Here is a 23,032-nt window from a genome sequence, read left to right as displayed (position 1 = left end):
ATGACCCGGAACCAGGTGCTGGGTTGAGCTCCAGAGCCCCCTAGCTGTAGAACTGAGGGAGACGAGGAGGAGGAACCATGGCAAGTGAGCTAGAAGGCTGTTAAAAAAGGCACAAATTTTGCCCTAAAGAACAAACTTTGTCTTCACCTTTTCTCCTACTCCATGGAAAGTCCTTCCGTTCAGGCTACGAGTGTGGGATGCTTAACGGCCATTAGGTAGAGTGTGGTCTTTGGGAGGAAATTAGAAACAGCCAGGGTCCATTTGACTGTCAGGCCCTTGGCATGGCATATTTTGAGACTTGTGCAATCTTTTTAGAAAATTGTCTTCTTGTCTCTTCCCTCAGCTAATGGCCTCATTCATTCATTTATTCACTGATATAAAATCTTAATGATCCATTTGTGTAAGCCTCATGCTTTAGACTTTAATTAAATTACTTCTAATTCTTATTGGATGGATTTTCTTAGACCCACTTTATAGATGGAGAACCTGAGGCTGAGATAGAAAATATAACTTGTCTCAGGTCACACAACTAGAAACTCAAACCCAGTTTTTTTTTTTTTACTCTGAAGCCCATAATCTTTGCTCTTGCCATAATTTCTCTCCTCTTTTATTTATTCAGCCAGTATTTTTTGAGAATCTCTTATGTGCTTGGTTGTACCCTAAGGGCTGGGGCTATAGTGATAGACAAGACAGAAATCATCTTTGCTATGTTATTACCCACATATCCAAATACCTGAAGAAAATCTTCCCTGGATAACCCACCTCAAACTCACCAGGCCCCCAAAGAGCCTTTCCCTAGAATCTTCTCCCCACTCCCCCATCCTTATCCCTCACTTAGCAGGGCTCCTAATAAGTGTTTTCTTGCATATTCATGAAATGTTTTTGAGTGAGAGATTTCAAAGTGAGCATTCAACGTGAAGTGCTATGAAAACCAACTCCACAAGTGATGCCTGGCCTTGTATTTGCATGGGGGCTGTCAGCACCAAACACTTTTGCCTCCTTTGCTTGTCCTGCCAAAAACAATTTAGAAGAGAGGCTGGGGAAAGAGGTGGCTGGGTAGGATGCCAGGTGAGATGCACTGGATTCCAGAGGTTCAAGACGACATTGGTTTTGTTGTGAGTTACCACAACACAGAGCCAGAGCCAATGGAAGGAAGAGGCCCTGTTTCTTTTTTTCTGCTGAGATGTAGTTTTATAAGGAATACAAGACATTCCCATCACTGAGCAGCTTTAGGGGATGCAGAATTTCCACCACTCAGCACCTCTTACCCACCTGAGAGCTTCCTGTGTTTTGTTACCAAGAGAATAATTCCTATAGGGACACCACACACACACACACACACACACACACACACACACTGCACACATTCTGGCTCCTTCACTTCATATGCAGAAAGCCCTCAGAGAGAAAATACAGAGTGCCAAGTTGGATAAAATCTTGTGTAAAGTCTGTGTTGTCTTTTTAAATTTTTTATTGTGTTTTAAAAACATCCCCCCAGGATGTGACTATGATGAAAGACTGTGCACGAATGGAAGCTTGAGCTTCTGGAACTTTCTCTTTGTAAGTACATAGAAGGGCTGTACACATGGAAGGGGCAGATGCATCCTGCTCATCCTGCTTTATGGCTTGGCCCACATCTAAAGACCACAAATGTCCCTCTTCTCTCACCCAGTGAAGAAATCCTGAGCTGCAGAGGCAGAAAGAGCTTGGGGGCCTCCAGACCTGCCTTCTCCCTAGGCTCAGCCTCTCCCAGGCTTTGTGACCCTGGCAAGTGGTTCAGCTTCTCTGAGCCTCAGTTTCCTCATCCAGAAAATGAGGATGAAACACCTACGGGTTAGATGAAACACCTACGGAGTAAAAAAGAGAACGGAGCAGGGAGACCTTCAAGATGGCAGAGGAGTAAGATGTGGAGATCATCTTCCTCTCCACAAATACATCAGAAATACATCTACACGTGGAACAACTCCTACAGAACACCTACTGAATGCTGGCAGAAGACCTCAGACTTCCCAAAAGCTGTGTGGCTGACAGGGTCCTAGTGCTCCAGTCAGATGTCAGGCCTGTGCCTCTGAGGTGGGAGAGCCGAGTTCAGGACATTGGTCCACCAGAGACCTCCCAGCTCAATGTAAAATCAAACGGTGAAAGCTTTCCCAGAGATCTCCATCTCAACACAAAAACCCAGCTCCACTCAACAACTAGCAAGCTACAGTGCTGGACACCCTATGCCAAACAACTAGCAAGAGAGAAACACAAGCCCACCCATTAGCAGAGAGACTACCTAAAATCATAATAAGGTCACAGACACCACAAAACACACTACCGGACGTGGTCCCACCCACCAGAAAGACAAGATCCAGCCTCATCCACCAGAACACAGGCACCAGTCCCCTCCACCAGGAACCCTACACAACCCACTGAACCAACCTTAGCCACTGGGGGCAGACACCAAAAACAACGGGAACTATGAACCTGCAGCTTGTGAAAAGGAGATCCCAAACACAGTAAGTTAAGCAAAATGAGAAGACAGAGAAAACCACAGCAGATGAAGGAGCAAGGTAAAACCCACCAGATCAAACAAATGAAGAGGAAATAGGCAGTCTACCTGAAAAAGAATTCAGAGTAATGATAGTAAAGACGATACAAAATCTTGGAAATAGAATAGCAAAAATACAAGACACATCTAAAAAGGACCTTAGAGAAGGAAAAAGCAAACAAACAATGATGAACACTAAAATAAATGAAATTTAAAATTCTCTAGAAGGAATCAATAGCAGAATAACTGAGGCAGAAGAACGGATAAGTGACCTGGAAGATAAAATAGTGGAAGTAACTACTGCAGAGCAGAATAAAGAAAAAAGAATGAAAAGAATTGAGGACAGTCTCAGAGACCTCTGCGACAACCTTAAACACACCAACATTTGAATTATAGGGGTCCAAGAAAAAGAAGACAAAAAGAAAGGGACTGAGAAAGTATTTGAAGATATTATAGTTGAAAACTTCCCTAATATGTGAAAGGAAATAGTCAATCAAGTCCAGGATGTGCGGAGAGTCCCATACAGGACAAATCCAAGGAAAACATGCCAAGACACATATTAATAAAACTACCAAAAATTAAATACAAAGAAAAAATATTAAAAGCAGCAAGGGAAAAACAACAAATAACGTGCAAGGGAATCCCCATAAGGTTAACAGCTGAAACTTCAGCAGAAACTCTGCAAGCCAGAAGGGAGTGGTAAGGCATATTCAAAGTGATGAAAGGAAAAAACCTACAATCAAGATTACTTTACCCAGCAAGGATCTCATTCAGATTCGAAGGAGAAATTAAAACCTTTACAGACAAGCAAAAGCTAAGAGAATTCAGCACCACCAAACCAGCTTTACAACAAAGGTTAAAGGAACTTCTCTAGGCAGGAAACACAAGTAAAGGAAAAGACCTACAATAACAAACCCCAAACAATTAAGAAAATGGTAATAAGAACATACATAACAATAATAACCTTAACTGTAAAGGGATTAAATGCTCCCACCAAAACACATAGACTGGCTGAATGGATAGAAAAACAAGACCCTTATATATGCTGTCTACAAGAGACCCACTTCAGACCTAGGGACACATACAGACTGAAAGTGAGGGGATGGAAAAAGATATTCCATACAAATGGAAATCAAAAGAAAGCTGGAGTAGCAATCTCACATCAGACAAAACAGACTTGAAAATAAAGACAATTACAAGAGACAAAGAAGGACACAACATAATGATCAAGGGATCAATCCAAGAAGAAGATATAAGAATTGTAAATATTTATGCACCCAACATAGGAGTACCTCAATACATAAGGCAAATGCTAACAGCCATAAAAGGGGAAATTGACAGAAACACAGTCATAGTAGTGGACTTTAACACTCTGCTTTCACCAATGGACAGATCATCCAAAATGAAAATAAATAAGGAAACACAAGCTTTAAATGATACATTAAACAAGATGGACTTAATTGATATTTGTAGGACATTCCAACAAAAAACAACGGAATACACTTTCTTCTCAAGTGCTCATGGAATATTCTCCAGATAGATCGTATCTTGGGTCATCAATAAAGCCTCAGTAAATTTAAGAAAATTGAAATCATATCAAGTATCTTGTCCGACCACAATGCTACGACACTAGATATGAATTACAGGAAAAAATCTGTAAAAAATACAAACACGTGGAGGCTAAACAATACAATACTGAATAACCAAGAGATCACTGAAGAAATCAAAGAGGAAGTAAAAAAAAATACCTAGAAACAAATGACAATGAAAACATAACAAACCAAAACCTATGGGATGCAGCAAGAGCAGTTCTAAGAGGGAAGTTTATAGCAATACAATCATACCGCAAGAAACAGGAAACATCTCAAATAAAAAACCTAACCTTACACCAAAAGCAATTAGAGAAAGAAGAACAAAAACCCCCAGTTAGCTCAAGGAAATAAATCAGAAAGATCAGAGCAGAAATAAATGAAAAAGAAATGAAGGAAATGACAGCAAAGATCAATAAAACTAAAAGCTGGTTCTTTAAGAAGATAAACAAACTTGATAAACCATTAGCCAGACTCATCAAGAAAAAAAGGGAGAAGACTCAAATCAACAGAATTAGAAATGAAAAAGGAGAAGTAACAACTGACACTGCAGAAATACAGAGAATCATGAGAGATTACTACAAGCAACTATATGCCAATAAAATGGACAACCTAGAAGAAATGGACAAATTCTTAGAAAAGCACAACCTTCTGAGACTGAACCAGGAAGAAATAGAAAATATAACAAGATCAATCACAAGCACTGAAATTGAGACTGTGATTAAAAATCTTCCAACAAACAAAAGCCCAGGACCAGATGGCTTCACAGGCGAATTCTATCAAACATTTAAAGAAGAGCTAACTCCTATCCTTCTCAAACTCTTCCAAAATATAGCAGAGGGAGGAACACTCCCAAACTCATTCTATGAGGCCACCATCACCCTGATACCAAAACCAGACAAAGATGTCACAAAGAAAGAAAACTATAGGCCAATATCACTGATGAACAGAGATGCAAAAATCCTCAACAAAATACAAGCAAACAGGATGCAACAGCACATTAAAAAGATCATACACCATGATCAAATGGGTTTATTCCTGGAATGCAAGGATTCTTCAAAATACGCATATCAATCAATGTGATACACCATATTAACAAATTGAAGGAGAAAAAACATATGATCATCTCAATAGATGCAGAGAAATCTTTTGACAAAATTCAACACCCATTTATGATAAAAACCCTGCAGAATGTAGGCATAGAGGGAACTTACCTCAACATAATAAAGGCCATATATGTCAAACCCACAGCCAACACCATTCTCAATGGTGAAAAACTGAAAACCATTTCCTCTAAGATCAGGAACAAGACAAGGTTGTCCACTCTCACCACTATCATTCAACAAAGTTTTGGAAATTTTAGCCACAGCAATCAGAGAACAAAAAGAAATAAAAGGAATCCAAATTGGAAAAGAAAAGTAAAGCTGTCACTGTATACAGATGACATGATATTGTACATAGAGAATCCTAAAGATGCTACCAGAAAACTACTAGAGCCAATCAAGGAATTTGGTAAAGTAGCAGGATACAAAATTAATGCACAGAAATCTCTTGCATTCCTATACACTAATGATGAAAAATCTGAAAGAGAAATTAAGGAAACACTCCCATTCACCATTGCAACAAAAAGAATAAAATACCTAGGAATAAACCTACCTAAGGAGACAAAAGACCTATATGCAGAAAACTATAAGACACTGATGAAAAACATTAAAGATGATACAAACAGATGGAGAGATATACCATGTTCTTCGATTGGAAGAATCAACATTGTGAAAATGACTCTACTACCCAAAGCAATCTACAGATTCAATGCAATCCCTATCAAACTACCAACGGCATGTTTCACAGAACTAGAACAAAAAATTTCACAATTTGTATGGAAACACAAAAGACCCCAAATAGCCAAAGCAATCTTGAGAAAGAGAAATGGAGCTGGAGGAATCAGGCTCCCTGACTTCAGACTATACTACAAATCTACAGTAATCAAGACAGTATGGTACTGGTACAAAAACAGAAATATAGATCAATGGAACAGGATAGAAAATGCAGAGACAAACCCACGCACATATGGTCACCTTATTTTTGATAAAGGAGGCAAGGATATACAATGGAGAAAAGACAGTCTCTTTAATACGTGGTGCTGGGAAAGCTGGACAGCTACATGTAAAAGAATGAAATTAGACCACTCCCTAACACCATACACAAAAATAAACTCAAAATGGATTAAAGACCTAAATGTAAGGCCAGACACTATAAAACTCTTAGAGGAAAACATAGGCAGAACACTCTAGGACATAAATTGCAGCAAGATCCTTTTTGACCCACCTCCTAGAGAAATGGAAATAAAAACAAAAATAAACAAATGGGACCTAATGAAACTTAAAAGCTTTTGAACATCCAAGGAAACCATAAACAAGATGAAAAGACAACCCTCAGAATGGGAGAAAATATTTGCAAATGAAGCAACTGACAAAGGATTAATCTCCAAAATTTATACGCAACACATGCAACTCAATATGAAAAAAGCAAAAAACCCAATCCAAAAATGGGCAGAATACCTAAATAGACATTTCTCCGAAGAAGATATACAGATTTCCAACAAACATATGAAAGGTTGCTCATCATCACTAATCATTAGAGAAATGCAAATCAAAACTACAAAGAGATATCACCTCACACCTGTCAGAATGGCCATCATCAAAAAATCTACAAACAATAAATGTTGGAGAGGGTGTGTGGAGAAAGGGGAGCCCTTTTGCACTGCTGGTGGGAATGTAAATTGATACAGCCACTATGGAGAACAGTATGGAGGTTCCTTAAAAAATTTAACATAGAACTACCATATGACCCAGCAATCCCACTACTGGGCATATACCCTGAGAAAACTATAATTCAAAAAGAGTCATGTACCACAATGTTCATTGCAGGAGTATTTACAATAGCCAGCACATGGAAGCAACCTAAGTGTCCATTGACAGATGAATGGGTAAAGAAGATGTGGCACATATATACAATGGAATATTACTCAGCCATAAAAAGAAATGAAATTGAGTTGTTTGTAGTGAGGTGGATGGACCTAGAGACTGTCATACAGAGTGAAGTAAGTCAGAAAAAGAAAAATAAATACCGTATGCTAACACATATTATGGAATCTAAAAAAAAAAAAAAAAAGGGTTCTGAAGAACCTAGGGGCAGGACAGGAATAAAGATGCAGGTGTAGAGAATGGACTTGAGGACACGGGAAGCAGGAAGAGTGAGCTGGGACAAAGTGAGAGAGTGGCATGGACATATATACACTACCAAATGTAAAATAGACAGTTAGTGGGAAGCAGACATATAGCACAGGGAGATCAGCTTGGTGCTTTGTGACCACCTAGAGGGGTGGGATAGGGAGGGTGGGAGGGAGATGCAAGAGGGAGGAGAATTGATGATATATGTATATGTATAACTGATTCACTTTGTTATGAAGCAGGAAATAACACACAATTGTAAAGCAATTATACTCCAATAAAGATGTTAAAAAAACCACAAACTATCCTTATATTTAAAGCCACAAACTATCCTTATATTAAAGCTTATATCCACAAATTATCCTTATATAAAAAAACCACAAACTATCCTTATATCCTTATATATAAAAGCTTTGAAATGGTTTTCTCATACTTGAAACCAAAAGCATCCTAACTAATGTATTGGATCTTATAAATTTCTCCAAATTTAGTGTGCACCCAAATCACCTGGGGATCTTATTAAAATGCAGATTTCAATGTAATAGATCTGGAATGGGGCCTGAGAATCTTTATATCTGACAAGGTACCAAGAGATGTCAATACTTCTGGTCTGGGACCACACCTTGAGTAGCAAGGTTCTAGACTGATCTTCTTATTTCCTTATATACTCTCTCTTTTCTTCTTATATCTTTGATTTAAAATTTTTTCTAGGGTATTTCCTTGTTACAATGTGTTTTTATTGTATTTTTCAATTATCATTAATAAATCAAGATATCTTTTTAAAAAAAGAGAGAGAGAGAACGGGGCAAAGCCACAGTCACATACAACTGATAAATAATGGTTGCTACCCTTTGCTTATTGTGTTAGAAAAAAGAAAACTTACACTTTGAAGAATTTACATAAGGAAGTTCTGAGCTACATCCACAAGCCATTCTTGTGCCATGGACTTTAGACGGTCAGATGTGTAGAATACCCATTGTGTAAGCCATGGGGCACTGGGCGCTTTAGATTTATTGACCAATGAATGTCTTACAACAGCTCTAAAGCTGATTTCATTATCCCCGTTAAGAAAAGTTTAACGGTAAGGTGATTCATTAACCTGGGTAATTGCAAAGTCTGAAGATAGAGCAGCTTCTGGATTGCTTTGGTTTAAGCAATCCAATAACACTATCAATAGACTTTTATTATTATTATTCTGCTCCCCGTTGTTGCCCTTCCTTTCTCTCTTCCTTCCCTCCTTTTTTCTTTCTTTCTTCTTCCTTTTTCCAGCAGTGTTGTCGTCATCCAAATGATTCTCATTGTTGAGATGAACTTATTGGATCCCAGAGGGTTAAATAATTGGCTCAGAAACCTTAGTTGGGAGATGTCAGAGGCAAACCTCTAGCCCAGGTCCAGCTGACTCCACCACGTTGGACAGACCTCCTCCCAGCTCTGCCAGTGGCCAAAGGCCAGTAGTGAACCAGAAGAACCAACAACTTCAGGGCCTGGAATGGAATATAAGATGGCTTTCGGTCTGGTCTAATCGGTTCTCCAATATTTATGTCACCCAGACCAGACCAGAGTTATTATTTAATGACCCCTGGAACTGTTTAACCGTCTTTTCCTATCTCAGGAGATGTGTGAGTAGAATTGAGATGTGTGAGTGAGGGAGCAGTGGCCACAGGGTTGACAATCTGTGTAGACCTTCAAGGGAAATGTCCTTCCCGTGGTGTGGCTAGAGGGAGCTTAGGGAGGATCTGGGGTGGTGGTTCAGTTCTCTTGAGAGTGGGAGTCAGGTTCACAGGTCAGGTCCTTGGTCCTGCCCTGCAATGACACTGCCATCTTTAATGTTTCTGAACACGCCAAGCAGAATCCAGTCATTGGAATATAAGCACCACTAAGATAGAAATTTTTTTGTTTGCTGTTATTTTCATCCCCTAGAACCATACCTGGTACATAGTAGGAGCTCATAGCTCATTAATTAATTTCAGAACATTTGCACTGACTGTTTAGAACATTCTTACTCCACATAGTCACCTGGCTTGATTCCTCACTGCATTTGGGTCTGACCTCAAAAGTCACCTCCACCGAGAGGCCTCCCTTGACCATCTCATCTAAGGCTGGTGACAATCCATTGCTTTCACCCCTTTCTCCTCCTTGACTTTTCCTCTCTGTCACTTGTATATTTGTGAGTTTTTGGTCTCTTTCCCCACTGGTAGCTCCATGGAGGCAGAGCGTTCATCCCTGGTGTACTACTGTCTCTCCAGCCCCTAGGACAGGGGCTGGCAGAGTTGATGTACAATAAATTATGTGCTGGGTGAATGAGTGAGTGAATGAATGCACTCATACTCCATGGAAAGTGCTTAGCACAGTGCCTGGTGCACAGCGAGTGAGAGAGAACTATTAGTGTTGATGATGTTGAGGATGATATCCAAATGTACTCTGAGGCTGTCACACTCTGGGTGGTCATTGACAACCCTCCATGTAGGTCCTGGTAGGCTGGTGAGTGTAGGAGGCCCCTCTTCCACTCCATCTGCCATTCCTCCCTGACATCAACTCTATAAAGACTCCAGAGAACAGTACTTTTACCAACTTCTCTTCCTCACTTTTTGTTCTTTGTGGAATTGTGACACGACACTGGGGCTACATCCTTTTCTCTCCCCAGGTCTTGAATTTAAACCCCTTGAGATCTTTCAGACTAACATGTAAATGACTAACAGCAATGTCACCCCTGTATCCCACCACCTTCTACCCATGTGGCCTTTCCCATCTTTTAGGATTTTTCTCATCTCTTTGCTTTCATACCTGTGTCATCTGTCTAATGTGCCTCCATTCTGCCCATTTCCTACCTAAAGATACTCTCTCCAAATTCCAACCCCAGTATCACCTCTTCTGTGAAGCTCAACCTGAGATCTTCCAGAAATTTCTGCCTCTTCTCTCTGGTTTTCCACCCTGCCTTTTCCCCTTGTGTTAGAGTCTTCATCTCAGGGCACTGTACTTACCTAGACCCATCTCCCCCAGGCCTGAAATGAGCTCCCCGAGGTCAGGAGTCCCACATATGGCAAGTGGTCATGGGCAGCCCAGACTTGAATCAGAGGAGGGTGTTCCTCTAGCCTGGGTTCAAATCTTGCCTCCCCTCTTACCATCTGTGAGCCCCTGACAGGTGTCTTCATCACATTATGCTCCAGGTGTCCCACTTGAAATCAGTTCAGTAAGTATCAACATACCACAGACCAAAGCATGAAAGTATGAAGATAGGGATTCAGGAATGGGCCACCTTATGGGATGATTTGGGATGAGTGATGAACAGGATTTTTTTCTCTACTGGTATATGAGGACCAGTTTATGAGTTCATTGGAACCAACATAGAGAAACCAAACAATGGTTGAACATATTCCTGAAAAACGCACAGAGCTTTATTACATTTGGTAATTGGGCAGAAAGAGCATTGCACTGAAATCATCACTCTGACTCATTCAGCTCAAAGACTGGTCCTTACTGCTCATAGAAACATAGCTTTGTGGGCCATGGAAGCATAGAGAGGTCCACAGCCTCTTAAAATCACATGTAAGGAAATGAATATAAAACAAATTCCAAAATACAGAAACAAAAATTATAAAATCTGTTTAAATAATCCATTGCACTCCTACAGCACAAATGTTCATCTTACAGGGAACTGGGAGATCTTTACAGCATATGGAAGGGCTTTGACGTGACACCTCCTAATGGATTCTGTTCTCTTTTGACCTCATTAGCATGAACTGCCCTGTACCATGGACATGAAGAATTTGCAGAAAGAGCTCCAGGACTCCCCACAGTACTCCAGGGCCGTCTTCCTCTGGTTTACCAAGTCTGGGTCTTCCACACACTCAGGATCTTTGGTGTTCATGGTCTGGGTCTTTGCTGGGCTGATGGGGGTGGTCACTTTGACCTTGCTCTGCTCCTTGGGAGAGGGCTCCGTTAACTCCTGGCTGGGTTTCTTGATCCTAATCAGAGTGGAGTTAACCAGCTTGAGGTTGGATTCTGGAAACTTCTTTCTGCACACCCTGGTCTTCAGGATGCTCTTGGCATCACCACAGATGACCTTCTGCGAACGCAGATTCCGGCCAATTTGTTTCCAGTAGGCATTCTTTTTGTCTGATTCTAGGCATGAGGTTGGATTGCCGGTGAAGAAACAGGAAAACTCGTTGTCCTGTCGGGTACATGCGACCTTCAGGGCAATGCCCTCCTCCTGCTTGGTCACCACCCATTTGCAGTCGGCATGGTCTTGGGTGATGAACTTGCCTTTGGTCAGGCGCTTGGGTGGCTGGCTGCTTGGTTCAGTCTGGGGCGCGCCTAGAGTATGCAGTTTATCTGGGCCGACTTTGCTGCCCTGTCTATTCCTCCCTTCCTTTTTGGCCTCCACCAAGAGCATCGGAGCAGCCAGAAGGAGGAAGGAGAGCAGGGCGAGGCTGTGGATCCTCATGGCTTCAACTTGGTGGGAACCTGTCTGACAAAAAGCAGGTGAGTCAGTGCTGGGCAGCAGTCCAGCAGTACTAGGCTGCGAGATGACCCTCCCTCCAGCCTGACACATGGCTGCCTGCTTTGGAGTGGGATCAAGGAACCTTCTACTTCCTGGACTTAGTAGACAAGCAGCCTGTGTATTCACATGTCTGCATGACTTGAGTCTTGAATGTCAGAAACTTCCTACTCTTCATTCATTCTTCCCCACCCTCTGAACCTCATTAACTCTCACTCCCTCATCCACTCAGTTACTCCTCACTCCTTCATTCACCAGTCAGTAAGCATTCATGGGGCACCTACTACTGGCCGTGCACTAGACTAGATGTTGAATTTATCAAGGTGAATAAGAAAGTTTCACATCTTAAAAACTTAGAGGCAACTCTTTGGGGAATCTAAAGAGCATTGATCAGGAGTCTGTCCCAACTGTGTCCCCAACTTGATCTTGGCCAAGTCACTCTCCCGCTCTGGGTCTCAAATCCTTTATCTGGAAATCAAGATGCTGGATGAGATAATTGTCAACTCTCTTCCAGCTGCAGTGGACTGAATTTCTATCTCACTGTCCTACACGGACTCAGATGACCACACAATGAGAAAGGACATGGTAAGTGACATGAAAGGTGATGCTTGACACAAGGTTAAACATGCATGAGGCTTGGACCTTCTGAGATGGGTGGGTTTGTGAGGAGGGGTATCTGGGATTCAGTAAGAGCCTAAGGAAAGGCATGAAGGAGGAGTAGGTCATCCGAATTGACTGGGCAAAGTGAACCAGGGGAATAGAGGTGAATTTCTATCACAGCATTTAGACTGTTGAGGCACTGTGCTTGGCATAGAGAAAGTCCTCAATCAATGCTTTTAAAAATAAATCATTTTATAAATAGGATGACCTTAGCTGCTACACTAAACTACATAGATTTTATCAGGTGGGTAACAAAAACCACATTTCAAAGAAGAGAATTAGCATTTCTATATGACACCGGCTATGTGCCAGAGCCCTTGACCTGTATTTCATTCTCACCTTGTTAATTAGCACAAGAGCCCTTCCTGGTAGGTAAAAATCCATCACCACCAGGCAACAGATGTGACAGTTAAGGTCCAGACTGGTAAATAAATTGCCCAAGGTCCCACAGTGGGCAGGTGACAAAGCTGGGACAGGCAGCCAGAACTTCTCTCTCTGGTCCTTTATGCCACCCCTCCCTCATTGCATACCTCTTGCCTTCACCTTACTCTGCCTTTCAGAAAATATTGGCAAGAAATAAAAAAGCAATTATGAACAACTCATTTGGTTTGGCTTAGTTTATGATGATAACTCATGTTATCAGTGCTCCATTTGAAAAGAATACAGAATTTTGTTTAAAAAGAGGCAGTTCTAGGTCTGATCTCATTCTACCCTGGGCATATGGCCTCTCTTTAGGACTGATAAAGGGGAGACAGTCACAGACTGTGAGCTTCCGAAATGAAGTTGGGATGGGAGCTAGGGATATTCGATAAAGACCCACTCATTCCTCACGGCATTGGGACTCAGTCCCCATGTGTCCGTGAGGGGATCCAGACCCCAGGAACCTGAGGTCCTCATTGGAGCTGGAAGGGGGACAGGTAATGAAACTCTTAAGAAAGCCAGGTTCTTACCTTGTTCTGAGTTTGCAGGTCCAGTACGATCCAGATGTGAGAGGGAGCTTGAAGGCTTACTGCTGTCTCATCCGCAGTGAGGCAGTGAAAGTCCTTTATATAAGAGCCCAGGGAGCAGGGTTTTGACAGCTCATATACTTGTGTAGCTTTATTCACACTCCTCCCAGCCACACCCCTTCAGAGACAGCCAGTTCCTGCAGGGAAAGTGGTTGGTGTAATCCTGTGGGAGGCGGGTTACGTGCATGGCATTAGACCTGGTTCTTCCAAGCCCTTTCCCTTTCCCCTGGCAGCCAGTTGAGGACAGCTCAGCCTTGCAAAGACCCTCCATGAAGGGATGAGAATCCCAAAAGAAAAATCTGTGGGGGAGGTTATAAACAATAGGTCCATTTTACTCAAAGCTTTCCCTTAATTCTTATCACAGCCCCTCCATGATATGGTAACATATAATTCATCCCATTTTACAGATGGAATATTGGAGCTTGGAGATATTCAGGGCTGGTCCAAGTTCACAGGACCAGGGGGATGTGGAGCCTAGAGTTTAAAGCCTGGACTCCTGGGCCCCACTGTCTGATCTCTTCTTACCCAGCACTCTGTAAACATTCGGTGAATGAGGGACTGAGCTGGGGAAGCCATCTCAGTGTCTGAAATCCTGTTTTCTCTGAAGCACCTGAAGTTACTGTGTGGGCAGAGGAATCCTCAGGCCTTGAGAGGCTGGAAATTCCTGATCTGGGTTTTTGTTCAAAGTATTCACCTTTTGGTCACGGGTGGGGACCTCACTCTGGTGAGCCTTCTCTAGGCAGAGTCTAGTAGCAGGATAACCTCGTGGAACCCTGGATACAGCATTTATTTAGCTGTGATCCTGACTTCTCTGACCCTCCATGTGTTCATCTATTGATAGCTGACAATAACAGTACCTCATTTAGGGTTTCATACTAAATTATGTAGGAGGCTGAGCTATTAACATCAAGTGAAGCAGAACAGATATGGTTCATAAGATGGCCTTCAGTTGTATTCTTTAAAAACAGATATATTTTGTTTCCATGTTGAGCATATGAAAAGAACTCACTTCCACAAAGATGTGGACCTCACTATATTTTGTTACTTTACTTTTCATGATGTTTGGGCATAAGAAACTCTTCATTTTCTTCTTGACTCAGCTGTAAGGAAAACAGTAGCACAAGAGCTATAATAATAATAAATAATAAATAGCAAGTGACCTTTGCCTTTGGGACAGGAACAATAAGGAGTGGTGGGGACTGAGGCAAACTGTGTAGTTCCTGATACCTAAATGTCAACACTCAGTGCCAGGTGACTGAAAACATGTTGGCATGGAGGTCAGTATCTTCAGAACTAATGAAATTTTTTCACATACACATTTTGTTTTGTGTTGTTTTGTTGGTACGCAGGCCTCTCACTGCTGTGACCTCTCCCGCTGCAGATCACAGGCTCCGGACGCACAGGCTCAGTGGCCATGGCTCACGGACCCAGCCACTCCGTGGCATGTGGGATCTTTCCAGACCGGGGCACGAACCCGCGTCCCCTGCATCGGCGGGCGGACTCTCAACCACTGCGCCACCAGGGAATCCCATACACATTTTTTTTTTTAATGGACATTTCATGAATTTTTAAGAGATTCCCAACATGCAGCTGTGTGTACATGGAATTGGCTTCTAATTGAAATTTTCTAAAACAAAAGATACAAAAAGTTGTAACGGTGGTTGGATTCCATCCAAGTTCTACCTGTTCAAGAATCCAAGGTCACAGAGTTGTGGATGTTGACTGGTTCATTCAGTGGTTCAATGGGTTTCTTCATGAATTCCATCAAAGTAGGCTATTTCCCCAAACTCCATGCCTCATGTAAAATTGGCTCACCTGGAGATCCATTCCCACTGTTCTGACAAACACGTTATTGAACCATGACCTGCACAAACAGGCACTCACATTGTGGTATTTTGAGGGATTATTTGGACCCAAGCAAGACAAAGATGCTTTGTTCCACAAGGAGATATAGACCAAGGTGGTCTCCTGTAAAACAAGAAAATCATCTTGATCCTCAAGTGGCAGCCAGATTCTTTCCGGATAAAGACAATAGGTCAGGACACAAAGCAAATTTAGAAGGAAACATGTGGACTCCAGGATCTTTTCTGAGAAGTGACTCTAAGCTTTGGCAGGGAACATGGAACTTCCCCACTGGCTTCCCATGGACCTTTGGCCTTCCTGTGATCCCTTCCCAACTTCCGCCTTGACCTTTCTTTTCCAAACAGGGGACACAATATTAGACCAGGCTGTGGAGCCCTCTCCCTGTTAGCTCAGCCTGTTATTTCAAACTCATTTCTAGACACACACACACACACACACACACAGAGTCCAATCTGGCCACACTAAACCCCTCACCCACCATGTCCTAAATACTTGGTGAGCTTGTCCCCTTCCTGCTTTTGCTCCTGCTGTTCCCTTTACTTGGAATGCCCTTCCAGTCCTACTTTGCCAGGAACACATTGGCTCATCCTTCAAGATCCAGATCAAATATCATCTATCTGTTGGTGTCATTTGTCCCCTGATCCTTCCCCATGTCCCTCTTTTTATGGATGTTCATGGAGAGAAATAGACTGCCATTCCTCCAGTGAGTGCTTACAGAGTGCCAGCATTGTGCTAAGGATGTACCCACACATTAACTCACAGCTCGATATACTGAGAAAATGATACACTTGCACTACAGTGCACTGGGGAACCGAAGCAGGTTTGGAGCCCCAGCAAGGCTGCCCACTACAGGTTCTCCCCACCTCCCCATACTACCAGGACTGAGGGGTTCCCTGACTCCTGGAGAATTGACTCTGGATCCTTGTGGTACAGATGACATAGAATTAGAGGAAGACGAAATGGAGGCCACTTCTAATATTTTTATTAAAAACAAAGTAATGTACCCACACTTTGATAAATTGTAAACTTCTCTCTCTTTAATATATATATTTAAAAATATTAGAATAGTATTATTAAAAAATGTTTGCAAAGACAGTTCCTTTGCCCTACATCTCACCCAGGTTCCCCGATCATCGACTTTTTGCATTATAATGCTACATTTATAAAACTATTGAACAAATATTGCTATGTTTTTACTAAAGTCCATATTTTGTTCAGCCCTCCTTACTTTTTACCTAATGTTCTTTTTAAAAATGATCAATAGACTTTATTTTTATTTATTTATTTATTTATTTTTTTTGTGTTACGTGGACCTCTCACTGTTGTGGCCTCTCCTGCTGCGGAGCACAGGCTCCGGTCGCGCAGGCTCAGCGGCCATGGCTCACGGGCCCAGCCGCTCCGCGGCATGTGGGATCCTCCCAGACTGGGGCACGAACCCGTGTCCCCTGCATCAGCAGGCGGACTCTCAACCACTGCGCCACCAGGGAAGCCCAATAGGCTTTATTTTTAAGAGTAGTTTTGGTTCCCAGAAAAATTGAGTAGAAAGTACAGAAAATTCCCATATCAACCCTGTCTTTCACGAGCACAGCTGCCCAGTCTGTCAATATTTTCCGCTAGAGCGGTACAGTCGTTACAGGTGATGAACCTTCTTCGATACATCATAACTACTGCAAGTCCATAGTTTTCATAGTAGCTCACTCTTGGTGTTGTACAGTCCATGGATTTTGATGAAGATATAATGACATGTTTTCACAATTATAGTATCATACATAGTATTTTCACTGCCCTAAAAATCCTCTGTGATCCACCTATTCACCCCTCCCTCCCAGCAACTGCTGGATATATCCCATCTTTTTACTGTCTCCATAGTTCTGCCTTTCAAAAAGGTCATAGAGTTGGAATCGTGCAGAATTTATTCTTTTCAGATTGGCTTCTTTCACTCAGTAATATGATCTTAAGGTTCCTGTGTGTCTTTTTCTGGCTTGATAGCTCATTTCTTTTTAGCAGTGAATAATATTCCATTGTCTGTTTGTGACACAGTTTATTTATCCATTCACTTCTTGGAGGACATCTCAGTGGCTCCAACATTTTGGCACCTATGAAAAAAGCTGCTATAAACATTTGTGTGCAGGTTTTGGTGTGAACATGTTTTCAACTCCTAACGGTCTTTTTTTGGTCCAGGAACCCATCCAAGATTCCACGTGACATTTAATAGACGTGACTCTTTAGGCCTCTCTTGGTTGTGACGGTTTCTCAGATGTTCCTTGTTTTTGATGACCTCGTCAGTTTTCAGGAGTACTGCTTGGGGCTTTGAGAATGTGCCCCGTTCAGCATTTGTATGGTGTGCTTCTTGTGATTAGACTGGGGTTATGTCATTCTTCTTTTCGTCAAAGATTTAAATGATGGATAGCAGGTTTCCTTTGGGGGTTCCATAGAAAGTCTGAACACAAGTGGTTGAACACATGTCTTAGGCAGTCTGGTCTCTGATAATTTTTAAGTTCAAAAGCTGATTTTAGGGCTTCCCTGGTGGCGCAGTGGTTGAGAGTCCGCCTGCCGATGCAGGGGACACGGGTTCGTGCCCCGGTCCGGGAAGATCCCACATGCCCCGGAGTGGCTGGGGCCGTGAGCCATGGCTGCTGAGCCTGCGCGTCCGGAGCCTGTGCTCCGCAGCGGGAGAGGCCACAACAGTGAGAGGCCCGCGTACCGCAAAAAAAAAAAAAAGCTGATTTTACTCTCATGCATGTTACTACTACATGGTTCCTTGACCCAGAGGGCTGGCCCCTGTGGATGCAGTCATCAGAGATATATCAGTGGGTGCGATTTTGTACTGTGGTGAGTCTTAACTGTACACTTTATCAGGTCAAATTTGCTCACAAATTAGTCCCTCCTTCAAAAATAACCTCATATACAGACAAAATGCTTCGTCACTGTGTCAAAGCAATATTAATTTTTTGGTTAAATTTTGTGCATTAAAAACTTATTCATTGTCAGAAAATGAGGAAATTGGCCAAGTAAACCTCAGCTAAAATATAACCAGCCTGACAGAAAGCATTCATCATAGACCTACAGAAGAGTATTTACACTACAAATTTAAACTGCTCATTATGCATGAGATTTAAGTATTCCTGTGCAGCAAATCAAATGATATATACTACTAAAGTTTTACTTTAGAACAATAAGAGTCAGTGAAGAGTTGATAGTGCAGCATTCTGTATGGCTGCAAAAGGAAAATGTATTCATTTTTATTTATCTTAAAGGAGTGCCCTGTGTCACACCTCATAACATGGAAACTATTTTTTTTCAAAGTCATGTGCAATGCTTGGTTTTGATTCTGAATCCATCTAAAAGGTAACTCATGGTTTTTGAGTTAAGTTAAACCAAATGAAATTGCTGTTTGTGGTAGGTTAAAATGGTAGAATAGCAACAATCTTGAATAGATCGAACTCATAATAATTAAAGGTTTTAGAAGGTTTTTTTCTCAAGTAGTACAGCTGTTTCAAAGCCTTATATATACTTTTTAAAAACTTTTTATTTTATATTGGAGTATAGTTGATTGTTGTGTTAGTTTCAGATGTACAGCAAAGTGATTCATGCATGTACACACTGCTATATTTAAAATGGATAACCAACAAGGACCTACTATATAGCCCAGGGAACTCTGCTCAACATTCTGTAACAACTTAATTGGGAAAAGAATTTGAAAAAGAACAGACATATGTATAGTTGAATCACTGTTGTACGTCTGAAACTAAGACAACATTGTTAAACAACTGTACTCCAATATAAAACAAAAAGTTTTAAAAAGTTATACATATACATGTATCTATTCTTTTTCAAATTCTTTTCCCATTTAGGTTGTTACAGAATATTGAGCAGAATTCCCTGTGCTGTACAGTAGGTCCTTGTTGGTTATCCGTTTTAAATATAGTAGTGTGTAAAAAATTTTTTTTAGTGTTTTATAATAAACTCTCCATACAAGTTAAGTTCACTGATTATTTCTAAGTTTTTCATATCTTTTTTTATTCTTTAAAGGAAATCACTCTAAAACATCTAATTCATTCTTTAAAGAAGTCTGCTTCTTTTGGATAAAATTTCCAAAGCACACAAATTGCTGTGCACCTCTACACATATGCACACACACATACACATACATCCACACACTCTCGTGCAGATACATCACATATGGGTACACATACATATGCATGCCTGCCACCTCTGCATCTTGGGGCAGAAGGCCTCAGAGAGCCTTCCTTTGGAATTATCAGTCTCTAACCCGTGCCTCTAACCCTCAGTCTCTTTTTTTAGAAAGAGCGTCAGTTGCCATCCTGGGAATCTGGAAAAGAGAGAAGACAAGTTGCCCTTTGCATTAATACTGTGAGTCACTGTGCACGTGGGCATGTTTTGCTGCTTCTGTCACATGAAAAGATGAAGAGGTTTAGATGAAAGACATCAGAAAACAGCTCTGAAAAGGCCTGTGATGGCACAGGGGCAAACGGTACCCACGCCCAAAGAGCAAAGCACTCTTGCCTGCTATGGGCTATAAGGAGAAGACAGGATGGCAGGGAGGTAAGAGACTGCCATCTAGGCGCTGGCCTCTACCCAGACTACATTCGTTCTGTCACTCAATCTGTCATTCTTCTGTCATTCATTCATTCTTCCATTCATCCAGAGAGCACTCATGAAGCACTGCATGTCCCAGGCTCACTCTGTCATTGAATGAAATGCAGTCAAGAATGACATGATCCTCAAGAAGATGGAATTAGGGGGGCAAGATAAGGATACCAGTCACAACAATGTAGGGGTGATTGAAATGTTGGAGGGAAGGCTGGAATGCCCAGGGTGGAGACATCTGACCTAGCCAAAGGCAGGGAGAATTTCTCAAGAGCCTTCAACTGGTTAGGAGAACTCAACGGCTGGAGAGAAAAGAACAGTATTTATTCAATGATTACTCAGTAACCGCTCTATGTAAAGCACAGTATTAGTCACTGTGTGGAATGCAAGGTGAAAGTGATTTGGCTCCCAGCTTCAAGACTGCCAGCTCAGTTGACAGCTCACTCTCTGAGGATTGCTGTAGTGGCGACATCTCATCACATCCCAGCCTCAGGTCTCTGATGCTTTTCAGTTGCTTACAGAAAAGGTCCAAAATTTTGAGTCTGACATATGAGGTCTTTCCCATCTTAATCCTAGCCAACTTCAAGGTCAATACCCACCACATCCTACATGTGTCCCCGGGCTCCCGCTATATCTTACTGTCCACTCTTCTCCCCACATGTCCTGTTTCAGGACACGTTGCCTCTGCCAAACTGTTATCTTTGCCTGAAATTCCATTCCACCCATATCTACCTGGCAAATTCTCTCTCTGCCGGACTCCCTGTGCCTTCAACAGAATTCACTCTTCCTTCATCTGGGTTCTCATAAATTTTTACAGACTTCACCATTATTACAGTTGAGGTGTCACCTTGTTTTGGTTCATTCATGGGCTTGCCACCATCATCACCCTGGCTAGTGACATCCCTAGCCCAGGGCTCAAGAATGAAGCTTAGAAAGCACTTAGCAAATGTTTATTGGATTGAATTGGATTCTGTATTTATCAAGATTATTCTGATTGTAATAATAAAAAACTGAAAACAACAGAAACAAAATTGAGAATCTATTGGAAGTTTCTTATAACTCATGGAAGGCAAGGGTTGTATAGGACCACTGTCTCAAAATGTACCTTTGGTATTTTAATTTAAGGAATTTACTAAGTGACTATATGGAGAGTATAAAGCTATTGAAAAAAGAATTTATAACTTACATTTTCCAGGAGAAGGGGGCATGCCATGCCATGCCAGGCCACATGGAGAAGCATCTGGTAATGAGCTTTGGATTGGCCATTTGAATAGCTCCAGTGGGATCTGGGGTACAGGGGTCTCCCTAGCTATCTTGTACAAGGCCCTGGATGGATTTAGGGCAGGGAGAATATCGGCCTGATGTATGAGTGTTGAATAAAGGAAGTGCTTAACTTGCAAATGAGAGGTATGCTCCCAATTAAGTTGTTTGCTATCATTAGGAATTAGCTACCCTGGGAGGGGCAGTCTCTCCTCAAGTTTACAAGGCCCTGCAAAATATGGAAGCATCATAAAATGCAGAATATTAAAAAAATTAATTCAATCTATCTTCTGATGTTTTAACATCATATAAGGAAATCTTGGTGTGATGATCATGGAGATTTTTAGGGAGTAGGGCATAAGTTGCCCCAAACAGCAAAGAAAACATTTTGTTATGAAAGTAAAATAGAGGAACACAAGTAGAAGTGTATGGATTTCTTGTAGGCCAGTCCATAAACAGGTTTTCAATTTATATGATGTAATCCAAGAAAATAGATCTGGAATTTGGGGAGGTTTCTAACAGTACCTTGGTGGAGTTGGAAATCATTAAGAGTTTGACAATAATGTCTTTGTGTACGTACCTTGGTTCAAGGTGATAGGCCTGGCAGTTATGCTGTTAGAGGATACAAACGAATAAGTGAGTACAGTATATGTAAAGATTAGTGGTATCATGCGTAATTAAGGGGAAGGACTGGTTATGGCGGTTGCATGGGAAACGCAAGGCAGGAGATTGTGTGGGTAAGCAGGAGGTGGTAGCAGGAAGAGGCACTGAAGAGAGGATGGTCCTCTACCGAGGGGCCCGAGGCAATTGACTGATGTGAGGCAGGAGTCTCCTGGGGAATGCCATAATCTCCACTGATCTCTACAATGGCTCAGACGGTAGCAACCTCTACTAGACTTCCCTTTAGGCATGGAGTATAGTAATTTTAATAATACTGGATATTGGGTATGAGGGCCTTGGTGGATGGCAACACAGCACTAAAGTTGTAGTGATCCACAAGGAGGTGCCCTTTATTTTTTCCAGATTTAAGAGCAGGCAAAATTGGGCTGTCCAATGGAGAAGTAGGGATAATCATCCTTTCATTAATTAGGTTTTATATAATAAGTTTTCATCTCTGAAGGTCTTGTTTTAACTTACATTAAGCCCCATATTAACTATTTTAACGGGGGGTCATTGGGTCCAATTCTATCAAGCAAAGTTATAAGTGCCAAAAGCTATTTTAATTTGTTATTCATTATGTTGCATCTATGCCCAATATGGGCTGCTTTAAGGCAGTGGGTGCTATGATCCTGGGGAATTTCGACAAGGCTACAGTTATAGGGAGGCATATCTATTTTTCTTCTATTTTATGTTTCCTTACTTTTAAGATTACACTTCAATAAGTGGTGCTGGGAAAACTGGACAGCTACTTGTAAAAAAATGAAATTAGAACATTCTCTAACACCATATACAAACGTAAACTCAAAATGAATTAAAGACCTAAATGTAAGACCGGATACTATAAAACTCCTAGAGGAAAACATAGGCAGAACACTCTTTGACATAAATCGCAACAATATTTTTTTTGGATTCGTCTCCTAAAGCAAAGGAAACAAAAGCAAAAATAAATAAATGGGATGTAATTAATCTTAAAAACTTTTGCACAGCAAAGGAAACCAAACAAAATGAAAAGACAACCTACTGAATGAGAGAAGATATTCGCAAATGATATGACCAATAAGGGGTTAACATCCAACGTATATAAACAGCTCATACGACTCAACATCAAAACAACTCGA

At 41.5% G+C, this 23,032-nt stretch overlaps 1 protein-coding gene across 2 annotated transcripts; it reads right to left on the bottom strand.

The window, feature by feature from the left end:
- Positions 1 to 10,728: 10,728 nt before the first annotated feature.
- FGFBP1 (fibroblast growth factor binding protein 1) lies at positions 10,729 to 13,620 on the bottom strand. Of its 2 annotated transcripts, none has more exons than XM_033410638.2 (2): positions 13,464 to 13,620; positions 10,729 to 11,823 (listed from the first exon to the last, which is right to left on the bottom strand). In XM_033410638.2, the coding sequence occupies exon 2, from the start codon at positions 11,797 to 11,799 to the stop codon at positions 11,086 to 11,088; it is 714 nt and encodes a 237-aa protein (XP_033266529.1). In that variant the 5' UTR covers positions 11,800 to 11,823; positions 13,464 to 13,620; the 3' UTR covers positions 10,729 to 11,085. The 2 variants fall into 2 exon arrangements, with proteins under 2 accessions (XP_033266529.1, XP_004282577.1); XM_004282529.3 differs by having other exon boundaries at positions 10,729 to 11,819; positions 13,464 to 13,616.
- Between the last annotated feature and the right edge of the window lie 9,412 nt (positions 13,621 to 23,032).

Source organism: Orcinus orca, chromosome 4 (assembly GCF_937001465.1).
Source record: "Orcinus orca chromosome 4, mOrcOrc1.1, whole genome shotgun sequence".
Lineage (NCBI taxonomy): Eukaryota > Metazoa > Chordata > Mammalia > Artiodactyla > Delphinidae > Orcinus > Orcinus orca.
Note: the sequence above shows the minus strand (reverse complement) of the source record. Positions and strands in the feature narration are given on the sequence as shown.

What these genes read in the sequence shown, in the direction of transcription:
- FGFBP1 (XM_033410638.2), bottom strand. Translation starts at nt 11,799, where the DNA reads ATGAGGATCCACAGCCTCGCCCTGCTCTCCTTCCTCCTTCTGGCTGCT.